General features: G+C 60.8%; 1 protein-coding gene across 2 annotated transcripts; it reads right to left on the bottom strand.

Annotated features, from left to right (window-relative positions):
* Positions 1-78: 78 nt before the first annotated feature.
* On the bottom strand, positions 79-12914 carry WDR81 (WD repeat domain 81). Of its 2 annotated transcripts, none has more exons than XM_054847594.1 (11): positions 12473-12914; positions 8063-11629; positions 7678-7785; positions 7372-7562; positions 5243-5433; positions 4823-4988; positions 4479-4644; positions 3502-4200; positions 3184-3329; positions 2815-2994; positions 79-1867 (listed from the first exon to the last, which is right to left on the bottom strand). In XM_054847594.1, the coding sequence occupies exons 2-11, from the start codon at positions 11619-11621 to the stop codon at positions 1541-1543; spliced, it is 5733 nt and encodes a 1910-aa protein (XP_054703569.1). In that variant the 5' UTR covers positions 11622-11629; positions 12473-12914; the 3' UTR covers positions 79-1540. The 2 variants fall into 2 exon arrangements, with proteins under 2 accessions (XP_054703569.1, XP_054703568.1); XM_054847593.1 differs by having other exon boundaries at positions 8063-11632.
* Between the last annotated feature and the right edge of the window lie 5052 nt (positions 12915-17966).

The following is a 17966-nucleotide window of genomic DNA, read 5'->3' on the forward strand; positions in this document are numbered from 1 at the left end:
CTGCCAGAGCAGGAGAGCCGCAGCCAGCGCGCCCAGCCCCGTCCCGCACCGCACAGAGCTTCCCTGCACACCCGGCTCTGCATCTTTTCAAAGATTTTATTAGAAGTAAATATTTACATCTATTGCAAACGGTTAATAGGCAACACAGGACTGAGAGCTCCCCTTGGGTAGGGAAGGATAGCAAGGGCCAACTGCTCACCTCCCCACCCTCCCTGGAAGCAGAGGGCAGCCGTCCCAACTGCAGGTGGCTCAGATGAACCGGCAGCTGGGTGAAAGCCCTTTCCCCTCCCAGGACAACGCACAGCAGGCTCCTCCTCTGACCAAGAGCTTCCCGCTCCCCTGATACTGGCTCTGACTAGGCTGAAGGATGGATGGGAAAAGGGCTGCAACAGAAATGAGGCAACGGCTCCTACGGCTGGGTCAAAGAGCGCTCTCCTCGCCTTTGGGGTGGGAACAGGCAGTGCTGTCCCAAAGGGAAGGTCAGGAGGAGACTCTGCTGGATCATGCCTCCTGACTCTCACCCTACAAGGGCAGGAGGGGACCAAGCACCTTTTTGCTGTCCTGTCTTCCCCACGAGCCTGACCAGCACAAAGGAGAGGATTAGGAGGAGGATTTCTTGAGAAACGCTGCCAGTGCGTGGCATACACGGCATTCCTCACCCCTTAGATAATCACGGGATGCAGTGCTGCTGAGGCAGGGACCAACAACAGTCCACCCCTACCCTACTGCTCCAGAAGCCAAAATCCTCATGGAAGCATCTAGTTCTGGCCTCCCTAGAGGGTCAGGTTCCCAAACTGTCCCTCTGCAGCAGCCCATTCCTAAATGAACTGGCGGAGCAGATGGGGTTTCTGCCTTGGCTGACTTCCATTCCACTCTTTGCCCTGGAGCCAGTAAGGCAGCAGAACTGCTCTAGTTAACCTCTCCTCCTCCCATACGGGATCTAACTCAACCGGCAGAACCTAAAGTTAACAGAGTACATCGCCTGGGCTTTGAACACAGACTGCAGGAGGAGGAGATGCCTGGCACCACGCAGCTCCGAAGGCAGCAGTTCCCAGGCCCAGCTTAAGCTATCCTAGTGAGACTGTTGAGTGGTTCAGGAGTGGAAGTGAAGGGTAAGTAAGTGCAGATGGCAGTAGCTATACTGTCGTGTTCTCGTCAAGGGGCACCTCTTACCCCTTAACCGAAGGGGGGAGGATACCTGTGGTCCATATTACCCTGGAGGGCAGCTCACAGTCCCCTGGGGATCAGGCACACACGGTACGGAAAGCTCCAGGCCTCTCTGCAGGGGTGACAGTGACCTACAACGCCCAGAATTTCTCCCAGCAGCAGTGGAGGTTTCTCAGTTATGGCTTTTTTCTTTTTAAAGATACAGAAAGAGGTTAGAGATGCTTTATCAAGTGCTCACTGACAAGTACACCTCCCCCCTGCATCCTCTGTTCAGAAACATCTAAGTCTGCCTCCTCCGTAAGCGAAGCTGCCGGCTTTCAGCTCTACCACCAGCGCTGTGGGACAGCCACAAGCTCCTGGGCCGGGGGGGTCTCTACGCCAGGAGACGTATGACACCGTTGTCCGAGCCCAGCAGGAGATGGCATTTCGTGGGCAACACCGCCAGGCTGGTCAGTGTACCCCGAAAATTCTCCGAGCTCAGCTTGGTTGTGCTGGTGGGCAGGGCTGAGGACTCCAGCATGGAGTAGACGCCAATCTTGTTGGCCACAGTGCCAGCGACCACTTCGTTGCCATAGAGGTCAAACGCGTGGATAGGTTCGGATGCGGATTTGTAGTGGTGCAAAGGTTTCTGCTCCAGTTCCTTCCAGACAGTCAGGGAATGATCCGAAGAGGAGCTGATCAGCACATTGCCCTCTGCGGCCTGCAGGAGAGGAAAGGCTAGTGAACACCACCGCTGCAGTAAAAACTCCCACTCTCATCCCACAAATGAGATTAGCGGGTAGCTGCCAATAATCCAACAATCCCAGTGCAATCCCTTGGGACAGTCCCAGCCTTTTCCAAGCAACTGATGGTACCGAGCAGTATTAACAAGGCATCTGGGTGGACACTGGAAGCTGCAGGACTTGCTGGTAGGTGGCAACCTCCTCTAAGTAAGTGTCTAAGAGTTGGGCTGTGTCTCTTCTCAACATCCTGATACTCAACACAACTAATTTATCATCTGTTACTACTGCAGCGGGTAAAGATATTACCGTGCGGTCTCCCTCTCCATCAAACCACCTGCCAAATTATTTTCCTTCTCGGGAAAAGGAATCAGGAGGCTCTCTTACGGTAGAAAACACTGCTGAGGGTAGGAGAAACCTGGAGCTGCTTATTAGCAGAGCTAGTGAGAGGGTAAACAACCCACACCAGTGAACTTTGTTTAACCTGCATTTGGGTCAAGGACACTGGAGCCCCAACGCTGCTCCCCGAGGGCGGGTAAATATGGACAAGAGTTACTCATTAGAGCCACACTCGCCAAGGGGGGCTGACAGCCCTGCGGAGAAAGCGACACATTCGCTTCTTCACAGGAGACGTGTCTCCTCTCTGCCCCTTGCTGCAGACCTGCTCGGCAGGGACTGAGACACCTGGGAGGGCTGATCTCCGTTCAACACAGGTCGGACCAAGAACAGCCGCCCACGGCACTAACCATGGGGCAGGAGAGCCTGAGCAGCCTCTTCGGGATACAGCAAGGGATGGAGGAACGCCCAGAGGAAGGAGCAGACAAGCCCTGCCAAGCAGTGCGTGCCAGAAGGATGCTCCACATAAGCTCAGTGGAACGATGAGGCCCACGAAGCAGCCCCTCACCCTGATCCCAGCTGAACCTCTCACCTTGATCTGCAGGATGTCTCCCTCGTGGGCAGGCCACCCCCGCATGATGAGCCCGGTCCTGGTGTCCAGCAGCACAATGAAACCAGAGGAGAAGCCAGCCATAACGCTGCGCCCGTTAGGACTGACAGCCAAGCAGCGGATGAGCCCGGTGCTCACCCCACTGGCCAGGCGAAACTCATGCTGCAAGAGAAAAAGTCCAGCTACTGGGGTGGGGGCAAAGATCGAGGGGATTCAGCATTAAGGGGGCAAGAGACCCTGGGGTCCAGCTGCCTTTCGTGGAGGCATCACATCTGGCTTTGGGCCAGCTGCGATCCCATCATTAAGCACACGGATGGAGGAGGGTGGCTCCCAGAGCACCAGACTCCCTACCTGTAGTCCTGGCTTCCTGTGATCGATGAAACGCAGCACGGAGTCTGCGCTGGCCACAGAGATGCTGTGATAGGGAGGTGGCATGGTGCTCACAGCTGTGATGGGGACTTTGCTGTCAAATTCATCAAAAGTGCGGAGAAGTTTGCCTGCAAAAACATGACGGAGAAGTTACAGCAGTAGATGTACAGAGAAGGCACACCGCAAATCTCCAGTTCTGTGCTGTTTTTTAACAGGAGCCATCAAAACTCAGTATGGCCCCTCTGTCTTTAAGGACTGGACCAGTTCACTCCAGCCAGCCCTCACCCTTTCCCTTCTTACCTGTGAACTGGTCCCAGATGTGTACGGTCCCGTCACAGCTCACCACGTGCTGCGATGCCTCCAGCTGGCTGACGTAGAAAACTGACTTCTTGTGCTCAGCGTACGTGAAGCGCGGCGGCACCTCACTGGTGCCATCCCCGTAGTTGTACAAGGGCCAAAGGCGGACAGTTTTGTCCTTGCTGCCACTAAGAAAGAAGTCCTCGCTGCCAAGCGGTGCCACGCACTTGATGGCCCCTGAATGCCCTGAGAAACTCTGCAGCTTGATCTGGTGGAAGTGGAAGCGGGGGTCATGCTGGCTCACCCCGATCTCATACTGCCAGTAGGCCAGCCAGTTCCCACACAGCATGTGGGTGCTGCGAGGAAGGTCATGCTTCAGGGCATTCTCCTCGCTGGATGAGCTGGGAATAAAGCCATCCGTGCCAGCACTGAGGCGAAGTAAGCCAAGACCCTCGCGCTGCGTGTCCACAGGGACCTGGATGCGGTTCCCTACCAGCACGCTCCCAAAAGTACCAGAGTGACAGTCCTCGTGGTGGCTGGAGAATGGCTCGGTCCCTCGCGTATCTTGGTCTGAGCCCGCTGCGCTCGGTGTTTGTTCCAGGCTAACCGCCTGCAGGCTCTTCGGGTTCACATTCTCCAGGTGGATGCTGGCCAACTTCTCAACCAGCAAGTGGTTGGGCACCACTGTCCGGATAACATCACCTGAAGAGAGAGAATGCAGCTCCAAGGGAAGGAATTTCTCCATCATCATCATCCCCCCCACCAACACGGGGCTGTGAACGCAATGTCCCCCACAAGCCACTCACGCTGCTCCTGGCCAAAGCAGCCTGAAGCTCCCGACCCAACGAGCAGACCAAGGCACAGCGTAGAAGCTGTGGGTTTCCCCCAGCAGCTCTACGCCCTCCGATTTCAGGTCCAGCACGCATGGGAAGAGCGCAGAGCTCTCTCACAAATCCCAGGAGATGGTGGCCAAGCCGTACCTAGCAAGCAAGAGAAGGGGATGTAGGTGATGTAGGCCATCTCAGGGTTAAACACCTTCTGTAACTCCATCAGCACGGCCGGATCCAGGGCCAGCAGCTTCCCATCCGAGAGGGGCACCTCCATCACCGGCACCTCACAGCTGCTCAGTGACTCCGCCGTCAACCCCTGGACAAGGGAAAACAGGAAGATACCCAAGATCAGATGCTCTCACCCCATAATTAATTACACAAACAGCCTGGGATGGACGCTGCTGACACCGGTACTGGTGCGTGCAGGTACGCCCACCACATTCCTGCGGCTGGGTACTGGAGGATGGCAGGAAGACCTCTCCCACATCACTCACCTGGTCTTGCAGCTCCTGCAGCAATGAGAATGCCCCAAAGAAGTTTCTGACCGTGTCACTCAAATGCTGCTGCACCATCTCCTGCCCAATCCGCAGACAGATCAAGGCAATTAGGCTGATTGTCTTAACGCACAGGACAATACGGGCCTGGGCACCACTGGGGAAACTGAAGAGGACATCCATTACCACATATCCCTTTTCCCCTCCTCTCTTTCATGCTTCCTGCCTTGTCTGCGTTATCAGGTCTTGAGCAGCACAAGCTCTACGTGCACGCTGTGCACCAGTGCAAGGAGGTGCACATCAGGGCAGAAGCAGCCCCACAACCCCAGGAGCACTAAGGCCCTCACAGAACCATTTCCAAATCCCCAATTTTGAGTTGTGCCGATCCCGGCTGAAGGCACGGCGAACTGCAGCACTTACCCGACGGCCGGCGAAGTGAGGAAGCCCAGGACGGGGAGCAGCACCTCCTGGCTGATCTTGGGGAGAATGTCCATGAGCGTGGTGTCCGAGAGACACACCACGATCTTCTGAGTCAGCGTCACAGCAGCCAGGAGCCCTGCCTCCTTCCGACTGTTCAGCCGGCCACCACCAGACCCACCGGTGGGTGCAACCTGCAAAGGAGTCCTCCAGTGCCAGGGCCACCATCTCCCCCAGCAGGACACATCAAGGGTGATCCCAGGATCACCCAAGCTCAGCCTCAAAACTCAGCATGGAAGTGCTGGACACAGCCCTGGGGAGAGGAACCTGAGCACCGAGTCTCAACAGCAACTTGTGTCTTGCACTCAAGGGACGAGCCCGAAAACTGACGGACAGACGTCAGCACCAGAGATCGGCCTGGGGAGAATGGGGCACAACATCCCCAAGCTCACAGGCATCCTCTGGAGGGGCATCTCCCTGCAGGATGCTCCCACAGCTGGGAAACTCAGAGGGAAGAGAGACAACCCTGGACTGCCCCAGACCATCACCAGCCTGGACACCGCAGAGCATCGTTTGCCAGCACAGGAAGAGGGGAAACCTCTTACATACACGCGACTTAAAGCAAGAATCAGCATCTTCCTCTTGTGCCATGCTGAGCCTGGATGCGCAGACTGCAGAGGAGCAGTCTTTGCATGAAACGTCCAAGGACAAATTATGGGCAAACCTGCTGCTGACTTCTAGAAACCCAGCTGCTAATAACTTCATGAGGCAGAAGAGCACATCCTATTTTTGCTGACAACGTACCGATTCCGGTTACAGCAATGCCAAAGAGTTAACAACATCAGCAGCAACACTAAAAGATTTCTTTCTAGATTGTCCTATTTCCTAACTCCTAGACAAATCGAACACCCAAGAAAAGCGAGCCAATAACAAAAAACCACAAACAATTCCCAGCTTCTGCTATATTTCTTGTACACCTGCCATCTTCCAGCTCATCACAGAGGCTCTTCCTCTCACAAAATATCTGCTCTGCCAAATCCTGCAAGAAGGATTGACTTTATCCTATTTGTGACCCGCAAGTTTCATCGTTTTAATATCAGATTGCCAAATGCTGTTCACTGGGGTATTAATCCCCCCGGCACCCCCAGGCAATAAGTTTAGTAAAGCGAAGCAAAACAGCTGGAGTTATGATTGCAACTGGGTGGAGAATGATTTTGCTGAAAAATGGGATTTTTTCCCCTGAAAAATCTCCTCTTCAACATTGGAAAAACTGACAATGCCTTTTTGTTTTCTTTAAATGAACAGCTGTGGCCTCTTTTCCCCTACGTTTAAATTATCAAAAAGCTATTGAAGTTTTCCATTTAAAGAAGAATCCATAACCAAAGTGTTTATAACCACTAAAAAGGGAGCAATATGAAAAATAAGCCTGTTTAAAGCATTCAAAAACATTTTTTGATGAAAAATTGGTTTGTTTTTCAACCAGCTGCATTACACACATTTTCTTCTTGCTATTCAGCTACGAATTTCAAACTGAAAAGTTTGTAAGTCTTGCCAGTATTTTTTATACAGTTGAAAACCCTCCTTTAGCCTCTCCCCAGCTCATCCCCTATCTACCCGTACAGACCTCTAAACCCACTCGCTCCAGCAATCCCGCAGCAGCCCAAGCTGCTCCGCCTGCCCGTTATCACAATCCCACCTTTGTGCCAGCTCCGTTTCGGGCACGCTCACCCAGCAAAGCAAAAGAAAACCTTTTTCTCTGGTTTCGGTCCAGCAAAGGGTCTGGACGGGGAAAGCCCCCGGTTGAAATGGGGAAGGAGGGGCTGCGGCAGCCCGACGCAGATCCACGGTGGCCGAGGCTTGCTGAAGAGCGAAGCCGACGTACGTAGCCGCACGCTTTGCTGGAAGCGGTCCGGAAGTTATGGCTGGGGGGGAAAGTGCCTCTCCCGCCTGCATCAGCACAGCCCTTCTCAGCCAACGCAGCCAGAGCTGCTCAGATGGAGCTGAACCCAGCACAAATTTTTATGCAGGAGGCTTCTGGTGAGGCCGGACTATTTTCTGCGCATCCTCCCTTTGTGCCTGGACACAGGTTTCGCCCCGACGCGTGCGAAAAGAGGAGAAAAAGCAATACTAACCAGGTAGCTGATGTAGGGCAGGTACTGGTAGGTGAGGACGGGCTCTCCGTACAGGTACGCCACATGCACGAGACAGGCCAGCACTGGCTTGGACACCTGATCTCCCAGCACTGGCCGTTTTTGGTAGATATTTCCTGTACTCAGGGGACCGTTCTCATCGTTGCTTGGTACAAACTGCTGCCTGGTGGGGCCTGCCCAGAGACAACACCATGAGCTGAAGCAGCAGGCTACACCCAAGCCACAAGGCACCCCAGCAGACTGTTTGGGGGCACTCGGGGACCCCGGGGTCCGAGGAGCAGACATTACCAACGTAGCAGGACGTGAGCAGACGGAGCAGGTTCCTGGCGATGAAGCGGGACGTGACAGTAGGGCCCAGCTTGGCAGAGAGCCACCTCACCATCTTACAGGCTGTGTCTGCAAAACAAAAAACAGTCGCAAGGACAGAGCCCGGCACGGTGCAGATTAGCTATCACCCGGCTGCTGCCCAGACCCTGCCTGCACTGCAGGCAGCTCCCTGGGTCTCAGCTCCACACACTTCAGCGGAAACCTGGCATTTTACGCTGGTTTCATCGCTGTCCCCAAGCTAGGACCATAGACACCCCCAAATCTGGACCCACTTCTTCCCAGGCTCTCCCCTTCTCCCACTCGCTGCCACGCTCGGCAGAAAGGCTCAAGGCTAGCAGGGCCTTACCCAGGAGCATTGTCTGCTCTTTGTCATCGGAGTGATCTGGCAGCTCCTCTCCCTCTCCGTCCTCTGGCTCGCTACTGTCATCAGCCAGGGTGACGTCCACGGAGGCACCAGCATCCACGGCCACCGTCAGCTCTGCATCAACCGCGGCGTCATCGTGCTCCTCTTCATCACGCTCCTCTTCCTCCTCCTCCGAGTCCTCGCTCTGTTTCAGGTCCTGGCTGCTGTCCATTGACTTCAAGCTGCTCTTGTCCTTCTGGGAATCCCCGTCCGCAGGTCTGTCCTCTCCCAGGGACACCTCGCTGGCGCTGCTCTTATCGCTCAGCCGCCCAAGGCTCAGCGATTCCTGCTCCTGAGGCTGCAGGGACTCCCCGACATACAGGCCGCTCTGGAAGTCCTCGCTCTCGGGCAGGTAGGCTTGGTCGTGGAAGCTGACGCCAGAGGTGTAGTCGAGGAGGTCGAGCGCAGCGGAGCTGTGCTCCACGTCCATTTTGATCTCCTCCCCAAACACGCATGACACTGGGCTTTCCCCTCCACTTTCATCATCTTCAGCCGTGCCGAGGAGGGATTTGCTCTCCTCCCGAGAGCTCTCGATGCCAACGAGAATCTGCAGGATGTGCGGCAGCAGGTTCAGGAGGAAGGACTGCAACCCCAGGCGCACTATCAACTGGGCAACAAAGCAGTCTGTGTAGAGGTAAAACCTGCCGTGGCGGTAGCAGGGGGTCTCATACGCTCCGATCAATGGCTTGAGCAAGTATTTATTGGCATTCTTTGGACCTAGGGATTTAGCTATAGGTTCAAAGAGATACCACGCTGCGTAGACAGCGGTATTCTCCTCGGACATCAGAGATAATATGAAGGGCAGAAGAATCTCCAAGCCTTCAGGAGTGATTTCAGAAAGGATCCCCTCCAGCTGCTGCCACAGCTGGAAAACAAGTTCCCGGCCCTGACCTTCATCCTCTATCTTCTTTGCCTGATAGGTGAAAATGAATTTGTGCAGGGCTGGGAAATACGTGGGGAAGGGGACAATAGAGCTGAAGGGACTGAGGAGCTGCGTGGGACAGGGTGGGGGGAGGCCCTGGGAGATGGGCTTGTATTCAAACAACTGCACCGCACCCTTGCCCAGCCTGGTCTTCAGAAGCTTCTCCACCGGCACGCTCAGCTGCAGCAGGACGTGCAGCACGTGCTGGAGCGGGGCCGGGATCTCTTTGGGATGGTAGCGACACAGATTACGCACCATCAGGAACCGCTCCAACAAGGACGTGTCAGGCTTCGAAGGACGAATCTTTGGTGCAAATATAATCTCAGCTACCAGAATGCCCAAAGCTTGCATGTCCCTCTGGTAGAGGTCTGAGAGACCCAGGGGTGGCTCTTCCCACGGCTGCTCCATTAGCTGCATCTCACTGCTTAAGCCTTTAACCAAGAAATTGTCCAACTTCTCCAGTTCTTCCAGGGCCTGGAGTGGATTGAAGCCTTCAGGAAGCGTGACCTTCACGTCAACCTGATCCACAGCCCCTGCCTTGCTCCGACGGAGAGGTCGGACACTTGAGGTTTTCCCTTCGGTGGCATAAGCAGGGAGGGCGGAGGGCTGCGCTGAAGGCACAGTGGCACAGGGTTGATCAGCAGCTCTACTGTTAGCAGAAATTGAATCCAGGGCTTCTGTGCCTTGCTCTAAATCATCCTCACCAGCGATGGTTTTCTCCCCAGACCAGGTGGTTTCACTAGGAATAGCCTCCAGGACCAGCCCATTAACCGCATCCATCACCTGGCCTTGGATATCTTCCAAAAACACAGTCTCCCTGATGTTCTGGAGAAGAGGCCGGGCAATGGCTGGAGCTTCAGCAGGTGTGTAGGCAGGTCCCACCATGCGCCTGGGATGCGGCTGGTCAAAGAGTTGCACAACCCCGTAAGTTGTCAGATGCGTGTGGTTGTCTACTAGATGGAGGCAGACGTTCTTCTCCTTGACAGCATCCTTCCCCAGCAGCTTGTACCCAAAAGTGAGATCAATCCAGTGGTGGAGGTCCTGAGAAACTTCTCGGCTCTCAAGCAGCATGCGGTGGACTTCAATGAACTCCTCGTAGGAGCTACACCAAGACGGGACATCCAGGTCAGGCATGTCTGGATGGATGGATCGGAAGATGGAGGGGTCCGTATAAAACTCTGGGATGCACTCATCCGGGGTCCAGCTCTGCATGCGCTCCATGCTGGCTGGATACTCATTGGGCTCCCACTGGGACCTCACGTGGCAGCACAGCACTGCCTTGGGTGTCCTCCGAGCCGTGTACACATAGTAGGTGATATCCGAAAGGACATCGGAGATGTGATGGGGGACGTGGAGCTGCTCCCCACTCGACCCACCAGCCACAAACGCCTGCTTGGTCATCTCATAGGTGAAGTCCAGCTGCTTGTCTCCCTTGTTGAGTCGGAACTTGGATTTCCTTAGGTCCCTGAACTTGCCGTTTTTGGTAGTGAAGTCCACCACCCATGGAAGAACCGGGTGATAATTGGGGTCTCCCATTCTCCTCCCAGCTAAACTGTTTAGACGCATAAGGTAGTCAAAGTTGCTGACCTGCCCATGTACCCACTGTAACACCAGGTCTCGGAGGTCCTTCTGGCAAGCAGCGCACCTCGCCTCCTGCCCTCGCACGCCAGCGCTGCTTTGCTCGCTCGTTCGTTCCAGACCAGCCTCCAGATTCACTTCCTCCTTCTTTGGTGCCTCGTATTCTCTGAAGTTCACACGGAGCCGGCTGCACAGCTTCTCGTCCACAGCCACGTCCCGAAGAGAAAAGGCGCCGCAAGCCAGACCCGCCTGGTGACAAGCCCTCATGGCCTGCAGCACATGGAAGAGGAGGAAGAGGATTTTGGCATGGCTGTTGGTGAGCTTGGCCGGGCTGAAAGTCACGATGTCGTGCAAACAGTACTGCACGTAAGGGTAGATGACGTACAGCATGTTGGCCGACTCGAGCAGAGCTTCGGCCTGTAGCACGTTGGGGCAGGAGGGCACCCCCTTGGTGGCCGCCACGCTCTCCTTGGCAGGGGAAGCACCGGGCACGCTCTTGCCCACCTGAAGGACGGAGCAGCCGTAAGCCTTCTGCAGGGCAGCCCGCAGCGCGTCCAGGGCCGGCATGGTGGGCGGCGCATCAGTGTGCCGGTACGGCCGCACGTAAAGGCAGTGAGCCCGGCACCACAGGTTTCGGTAATTCTGGGAGGCGACATTCTGCATGAAGCTGTGCAGGGTCTCGGGGCTGCCATTACGCTGGTCGGAAGCGGGGGGCTGCACCCGCAGGGGGTACATCAGCCGCTCCTTCCGCAGCCCATGGATCTCCACCCGGGTCCAGCCCGTGGGCAGCTTCTGCACAGAGTGCTGCAGGAACGTCCTCACCTCCACGTCGCTCAGCCCCTCTGGCCGCGGGCACAGGCCGGGCAGCACCCGGCGCTCTTTGAGGCTCGCCAGCCATTTCACCGGGACGAAGGCGGTAACGTGGGTCCCTTCGGCAGCGGCGGCCAGCTGCCGGCGGTCAATGTTCAGGTCCTTCTCCACGCTCTGGAGGAAACCGTCCATATTGGGTCCTGCTGGAAGAAAGGCGGCCCGGAGAGGCTGTGAGCGAGCAGACGAGCAGCACCGCCCCTGCCCTCCCCGCAGGAGCCCCAGCTCTCCCCCGCCAAGCGGGTGCCACGCAGCAAGTCTCGCTTCCCCATTGCCACCCGGGGGCGGGGGGGGAAGCTGTTTTTAGGAGCTTGCTCAAAAGATGCTCTGTCTGGGAGGGGTGGGGGTTGATAAGGGACTGGCTCTGGCTGGGGGGGGGGGGGGGGCAAGATGGGACCTCCAGAGCCGCAGGGCCAGGGAAGGGGACACGGTGGGGGGGGTATGATGGGACCTGCACAGCCATGGGGCTGGGGAAGGGGACACGATGGGCCCTCTGCAGCCCCTGGTAGGGGGGACACGATGCAGGTGGGGGGGGCACACATGATGGGACCTCCTCAGCTGCGGTGCTGGGGAAGAGGGCGCGACGGGGCCTCTGCAGCCCCAGGGCCGGGGAGCGGGGATGGGATGGCACCTCGGCAGCCCAGGGCGGTGCGGGGGACGCGATGGCACTGCCACGGCTGGTGGGGGTACACGGTGGCACCCCCGGGGGGGACGACACGCGGGAAGATGCCCGTCGGCACGGAGCAGTTCCCAGCACCAAGACAGCGGCCACGGCCGGACAGAGGCAGCCTCCGGCACCGTGCCCGGGACCCCCACAGGCCCCACGCTACCGGGGTACGTGGGGTGGGGGGTGCAGAGCCCAGACCCCCCCCCCCGGCCCGAGGCCTCCTCCCGGGCGCCCTCACCGCCGCCCCCCCTCCCCCCTCAGGGGGTCCCTCACCGCCCCGGGGGCCCCCGCAGCCGCCCGGCCCGCGGCTCCGCGTTACCTGGCGGCGGCGGCGGGTTCAGCCGCGGCGGGCGGCGGCGGGGGCGGCGCGGGCCCCGGCCATGTTGGTCAGGTGACGGCGGTCACATGCGGCCACCGCGCCGCCATGTGCCCGGGGGGGGCCGCGGGGCTGCGGGGGAGCGGGGGGGGGAGCACGGGACACACACACCCCCCCCGCCACCCCCCCCCCCCCGCCGAGCCCTGGTACCCCGGGGGGCGGCCGCAGCGGGAGGCCGGGAGCCCCACTCGGGACGCAGGGCCAGGTTCCCTCCGGCGACAGCGGGGGAGGGGGAAGGTTGCGCAAGGCCGGGGGCGCGGTGCCTATACATGGGCAGGCGGCGGGGCATGACGCGGCTGAGGTCACCGTGACGTCAAAGGCGCTCCGGGCTGTCAGCTGGAATCGGGCGAGCCGAGCTGACGAGGCAGCCGGCCTTAAAGGGGTCCCCGCGGCGGTAGGTGGACCCCACCGGCGGCAGGTGAGTGCCGGCGCCAAGGGAAGCGGGGCCAGCCCGCCCGCCCCGGGGCCTTCCCGCCGTCCTCTCCGCAGGACCCGGCGCGGTCCCCGCAGGTTGCCGGGGCAGAGCGAGACAGCCGGGCGCTGCCCGGTCCCGGTCCCCGTGAGCCGGGTCGGGTCCTTGCAGCCACCGTCCGGACCACGCCCGAGGCTCTGCCGCCAGACGCGGGGCCGCCGGGTGCAGCGCTGCCCGCGGGGAACGTGCCCAGGCACCGTCCCGCGGCCCCTTTAAGGGCGCAGGGAGCTCCCGCCGGGCAGCGCCGCATGGCGCGGCGGCGGCAGCGCGTGGGAGTCACGTGGGCGGGACGTGGAGGCAGCCCATTGGCCCCCCGCCCCCTGCCCGCTGCAATCAGCTGTTACTGGGGCGAAGGGCAGGAAACGTCCTTAAAGGGGCGCCGCAGCCGCCGACCCCGCCCCGCCCTCGGCTCGGTCCGCAGCAGCCAGCCGGACCCTGGCCGGGAGCGCCGCGGCTGCCTGCGGGGCTGCGGTGGGCTCCGCTTGCCGGGTCGGGTCGGGCCAGGCCCGTCCGCCCCTCCGTCTCCGCCTCCCCCACCGCGGCCGGCGTGGAGGGCACCGGCCCCTTTAAAGAAGTTGTCCAGTCATCGCGCGGCGCTGCCAAGTCATCGGGGTCAGCCGAGTTCCCGCGGCCCCGCCCCCCGCGCGCGCCGATTGGTGCGCGGAGCGAGCGCTCACTTCTGATTGGCCGCCGACTTAGAGCAACTTCTCGGAATCGGGGCTGTGTCACCGGCCCCAACGCTGAAAGGCGCGGGCGGCGCCGCCCGAGGGCGGGAGGGGGCGGCTGGAGCGGCCCCGCGACAGCGCCGCGCCCCGCCAGGGGCCCGCCGGGCGGGCCGGGCCCTTTAAGAGCCGCCTCCCTCACCTCTTGAAAATGCCAACTCACAGCACGCGGGGCATGCCGGGAGCGCCGTGCCGCACTACACCTCCCGGCATGCCCCGCGGCGGGGCGGGCCCAGCCGTTTCCTAGGCAACCGCCGGTTGGCCGGGGGAGAGCCCAACGCTCCCCCCGCGGGGAGGGCAGGGCAGAGCGCCGGCTTTACCTTCCCATTGGCTGAGCGGCGGGCCGTGCTGGGTCGCCATTGGCGGGAACGAGCAGCAATCGCGACGGGGGCGGGAGCGGCGGGGGCGGGGCGCGTGCCGCCCGTCCCGGGAGGCGATTGGTCGGAGGTGGGGCTGGTGGGTGGCTGCGTCATGACTCCGCCAGCTGATCCGAGACGGGAGCCGGCGCGCGGGGCGGTGGGGGGAGGCGGCGGCACCGGGCCGGGTCGGGCCGCAGCGGGGCGGTGGCGCTGGGCCGCGCCGCGCAGGTGGGTCCGGCGGGGCCGCGCTGGGGCGGGTGTTACGGGCAGCCGAATTCCGCGCGGGGTCCGCCGGTGCGCTGGGGGTCGGGGGGCCCGGCAGCCCCACCGCGCCCGGTAGTCCCGCCGGGGAAGGTCACCTTTCCCTGAGGCAGAGCGGCGGTGGGGGGCTCGGCTCGGCGCGACCCTCCTGGGGCTCCGTGGGCGTCTCCTGGGCCGGGCGGCCTCGCCCCCGGTGGCGACGGGGCGGGGTAGGGGGGGGGGTTGGGGCCGGGACCGGGACGCGCTCCCCGCTCCCGGGGGCGCCGGTGGGGTGGCTGGGACCGCGGCCGGGGCCGCCCCGCGACGGGCGGTGGCCGCCCCGAGGGTGACCTTCACTCAGGGACCGGGCGGGGCAGACTTTGACCCGAGGCCGCTCCCCGCCGTGGGCACGGACCGGAGCATCCCGGGCAGCGGAGGGGGCGGGAGGTCGGCGGGGTGCCCCGGGAGGGACCGGAGGGACCGGCTTCGCTGTGGAGCGGCGGGAGGGGAGCTGTCTCCGTTTGGGGGGGCGGGGAATTGGTTTTACCGAGAGTGGGGACGTTGGGGGGGGGGGGTGTGACCCCGTTAAACTGGGAGGGGGGCTCCGGCGGGGACACAACGGGTTTTGTTAGCGAGGTGAGGTCCCATTGGGGCCCTCCCCGGTGCCGAGAAGGGGTGGGGAAGAGCCCTGTTACCGGCAGCCCCCCCCCACGTCAGCCCCCGGTGCCGGCGGGGCCGGTGGCTGAGCGGCGGGTGCTGATTCACGGGCCGGCGGGGGTGGAGCAGGGCCGGGACCCGCTCGCTGGAATCCGGACCAGATGTACCCGGCACGCCAGGAATGCTCGGCATCCCCGCCAGGCCCCGCCGCCACCGCTGCGCCCCACCGCCACCGGCCCCGCACTGTGAGCCTCCCCGCAGCCCCTCGCCGCGACACCCACCGGGACCCTGGCCTTTCCCCGCCACCCACGAAGGGCCGGGACCAACTGGGATCCCGAGTGCCTTTGGGGTGACGCTGGCGGGAGGATGCTGTGGGGCAGCTGGGCGGTTTCCCTGGGCCGTCTGTCCCCCAGTGGGGCCATCTGTCCCCCCAGCACGGCCAGACATGCGGGGGTTTCCCAGAACTCAGTCCCCACGGCCGAAACACCCGGCGGTGTGGGAAAGGGGTTGGTTTTTTTTTTTTTTTCCCTGAGCGGAGGGGGAAGCAGCGAGGTCCCGTGCTGACCCCAGGGCTGACATCCTCGTCCTCTGACAAAATGACGCGGAAGAAGGCTGCGCTCCCCAAAATTCCCCTGGCAGCGGCTTGGCAACAGCCGCCTGACAAAGTGTCTTCCCCGGCAGGCGGCGGCTGGCCCCCGGCCAGGTGGGACCCTGCCAGCGTGGATGCCCGAGGTGAGCAGCCAGGGATTGCCTTAACCCCTACCTGTGGTAGGCTCCCTGCCGCGGCTGCCGGGCCCTGCTGGAGCAGGTTACCTTATCTCTAATTTTCCGGCAGAAATAGCCTTGATTTCCCTGCCCGTTGCTTTCGTTTTAGGGCCGGCTGCAGGTGCTGGCACTACTCGCTTTGGGAAAGGGGAGGGATGGGAAGAGTGGCGGTCGGAGCTGCCTGTGGATCCCCTGCAACGGGGGGGGGGGGATCCTGTGGGATCTCAGCCTTCAGAAGCTTCCTGGGGGAAGGACAAGGCAGTGGATCAGGACTTGGTGCTGGGGTGGGGGAGAGGAGCAGCTCTGCGCCTGGGGTGGCTGCTGTGGGTGACGTCTCAGCCCGGTGCGGTTCGATCCTGGCTCTGATGTGTGTGTTCCCTTCCCAGGTGCTGCCCTGCCACCCTGCTCCTGGCTAACCAGCACCAGTTCTTCAGTGGCAAGCTTTATGTCCTTCTCTAGTAGCTAAAGCTGCCAGTTGAAGAACTGTTGAATGTAGCCACTCTCTTCTTGTCACCGGGACCTTGGATGTCAGCCGGACCTGTGCCCCGAGCAACTGGGATGAGCCAGTCTGCAGCATCCTGTGGATTTGAGGGCTGAGGATGAGCCCGACCGGGATGAAGAAGTCTCCTCGCAGCCTCCAGACAGAGCCTTGGCTGGAGGATTGCCAGGCAGTCCTGCCGGTGGGGCTGTCGAGCGGGGCCCTCCCCTGCCGGTGGGGTGGCACTGAGCTGAGAGATGACTAGAGAAGACCAAAAGAGGCATTAAACTTTCTGTTTTGCTAAACAGTTCAGCTTTAGGAAGTTTGTTGCCTGTGGGGTGCCTGGACCTGCCTGGCAGGAGGGGGGGGGCGCTGGGGGGGGCCGTAGCACTGGAGCTCAGTCCCCAGCTGATGCCGCATCGGGGTCTGCGGGTGAGCCTGCAGGTTGTTCGGGTTCCCTTGGTTTGTCCCGAGCAAAAGAGGTGACCCAAGGCTGGGTGTAGCTCACAGGACTGACCTGCTGCTGAGCTCAGGAGCAGGATTAGTCATGCAATGTGCTGGGCAGCAGGACGGAGCCGGAGGAGAGGGCCAGCTCCACGCCCACACCGCCCTGGTGCGGTCAGGGCTGGGTGTGGTAGGGCTGGGCTGCCGGGAGCGGGTGACTCTGGGATGAGGATTCCAGGTATTTGAAGCCGACAGCGCTGAGAGGGGCCCAGGTGAACCATGCTGGGCTCCTCTGTGGTCCAGGCTCTACCTCGTTGGCAGACAGAAGCAGAAGACTGCCCCAAAGGGGACTTGGAATCTGCTCTCCAGGGATGGAGACCTTCCTGCCTTGCACTGGGAGCTGTACGTAGCTCTCCTACGGCTCATTACAAGGTGAAACGTCTCTGTGTGGACCCAGCAAGGGCTCGTGGGAGCCCCTGCACCCCCAGAGGTGCCTCTCCCATGGGACTGCCGGGACCACTGCCCCCCAGGCTGCCTTGGTGGCCGGGAAGTAGAGGAGGGTCTGGGCACTGCTGCTCGGGGCCTGCCAGGAAGAGCACAGCAGGGAGGAACGGCCCTGTGCTGAAATAAGTGCGCAGAGTCTCAACTAAATCTGCCCGTTCAGGCTCCGGCTGCTCCAGGCAGGGCTGCTACCAAATTTTGGTACCTGGCGATGTATAGAAAGTGGCCTGGTGTCCCTTAAGTGGTAGAATCGAAGCGTATCTGTTGTCCTAGGGTCCTTCCTTCTTCTGTTAAGCTACTCTGCTTGGTGCGTGCTTGCTGATGGCTACAAGAAGCTGAGTTTCTTTGGGGTCATTGTCACCCGGAGAGAGCGGGACTGCTGAACCCCCTCGGATCGCTCTCTGACCGCAGGTGAACACCTCCAGCTTGAGGCAGAGCCGGTCTCTTAGACCGCAGCTGCCCTGCTGCAAGTCCGTACAAAAGAGCTGGCACCTGCTCAGTGTTCAACAAGTCCCGGAGTGCACTGAGGGGGTAAAAAGTCGTGGGTGTGTGTGCAGGATGCCCGAGGGCAAGGAGGAGCAGCTCCCGGGGCCGTGGTCCCCCTCCCATGCAGCGCGGTGCTGTCGATGCTTGATATGGAGGGGAGCTGCGTGCTCCAGCCACCAGCGTCTCCGCCCTTGGTGTGCCTCAGCGTATGGGTAACGCTTAGATTTGCTGCTTCCTCCTGTCGTCACGAAGGACTGACCTGCTCTGCTGAAACCCAGCTCTTTCTCCGGTAAGATGTGGCTCTTTCAGGGCA

This window comes from Grus americana, chromosome 19 (assembly GCF_028858705.1).
Source record: "Grus americana isolate bGruAme1 chromosome 19, bGruAme1.mat, whole genome shotgun sequence".
Classification (NCBI taxonomy): domain Eukaryota; kingdom Metazoa; phylum Chordata; class Aves; order Gruiformes; family Gruidae; genus Grus; species Grus americana.

Excerpts from the sequence above, each read along its gene's own strand:
- WDR81 (XM_054847594.1), bottom strand. The coding sequence starts at position 11,621 with ATGGACGGTTTCCTCCAGAGCGTGGAGAAGGACCTGAACATTGACCGC. Across the intron at positions 7,786-8,062 it reads AGAGCAGACAATGCTCCTGG|ACACAGCCTGTAAGATGGTG; the intron begins GTAAGGCCCTGC and ends TTTGTTTTGCAG. Across the intron at positions 4,201-4,478 it reads CCCCTTCTCTTGCTTGCTAG|GTGATGTTATCCGGACAGTG; the intron begins GTACGGCTTGGC and ends CTCTCTCTTCAG.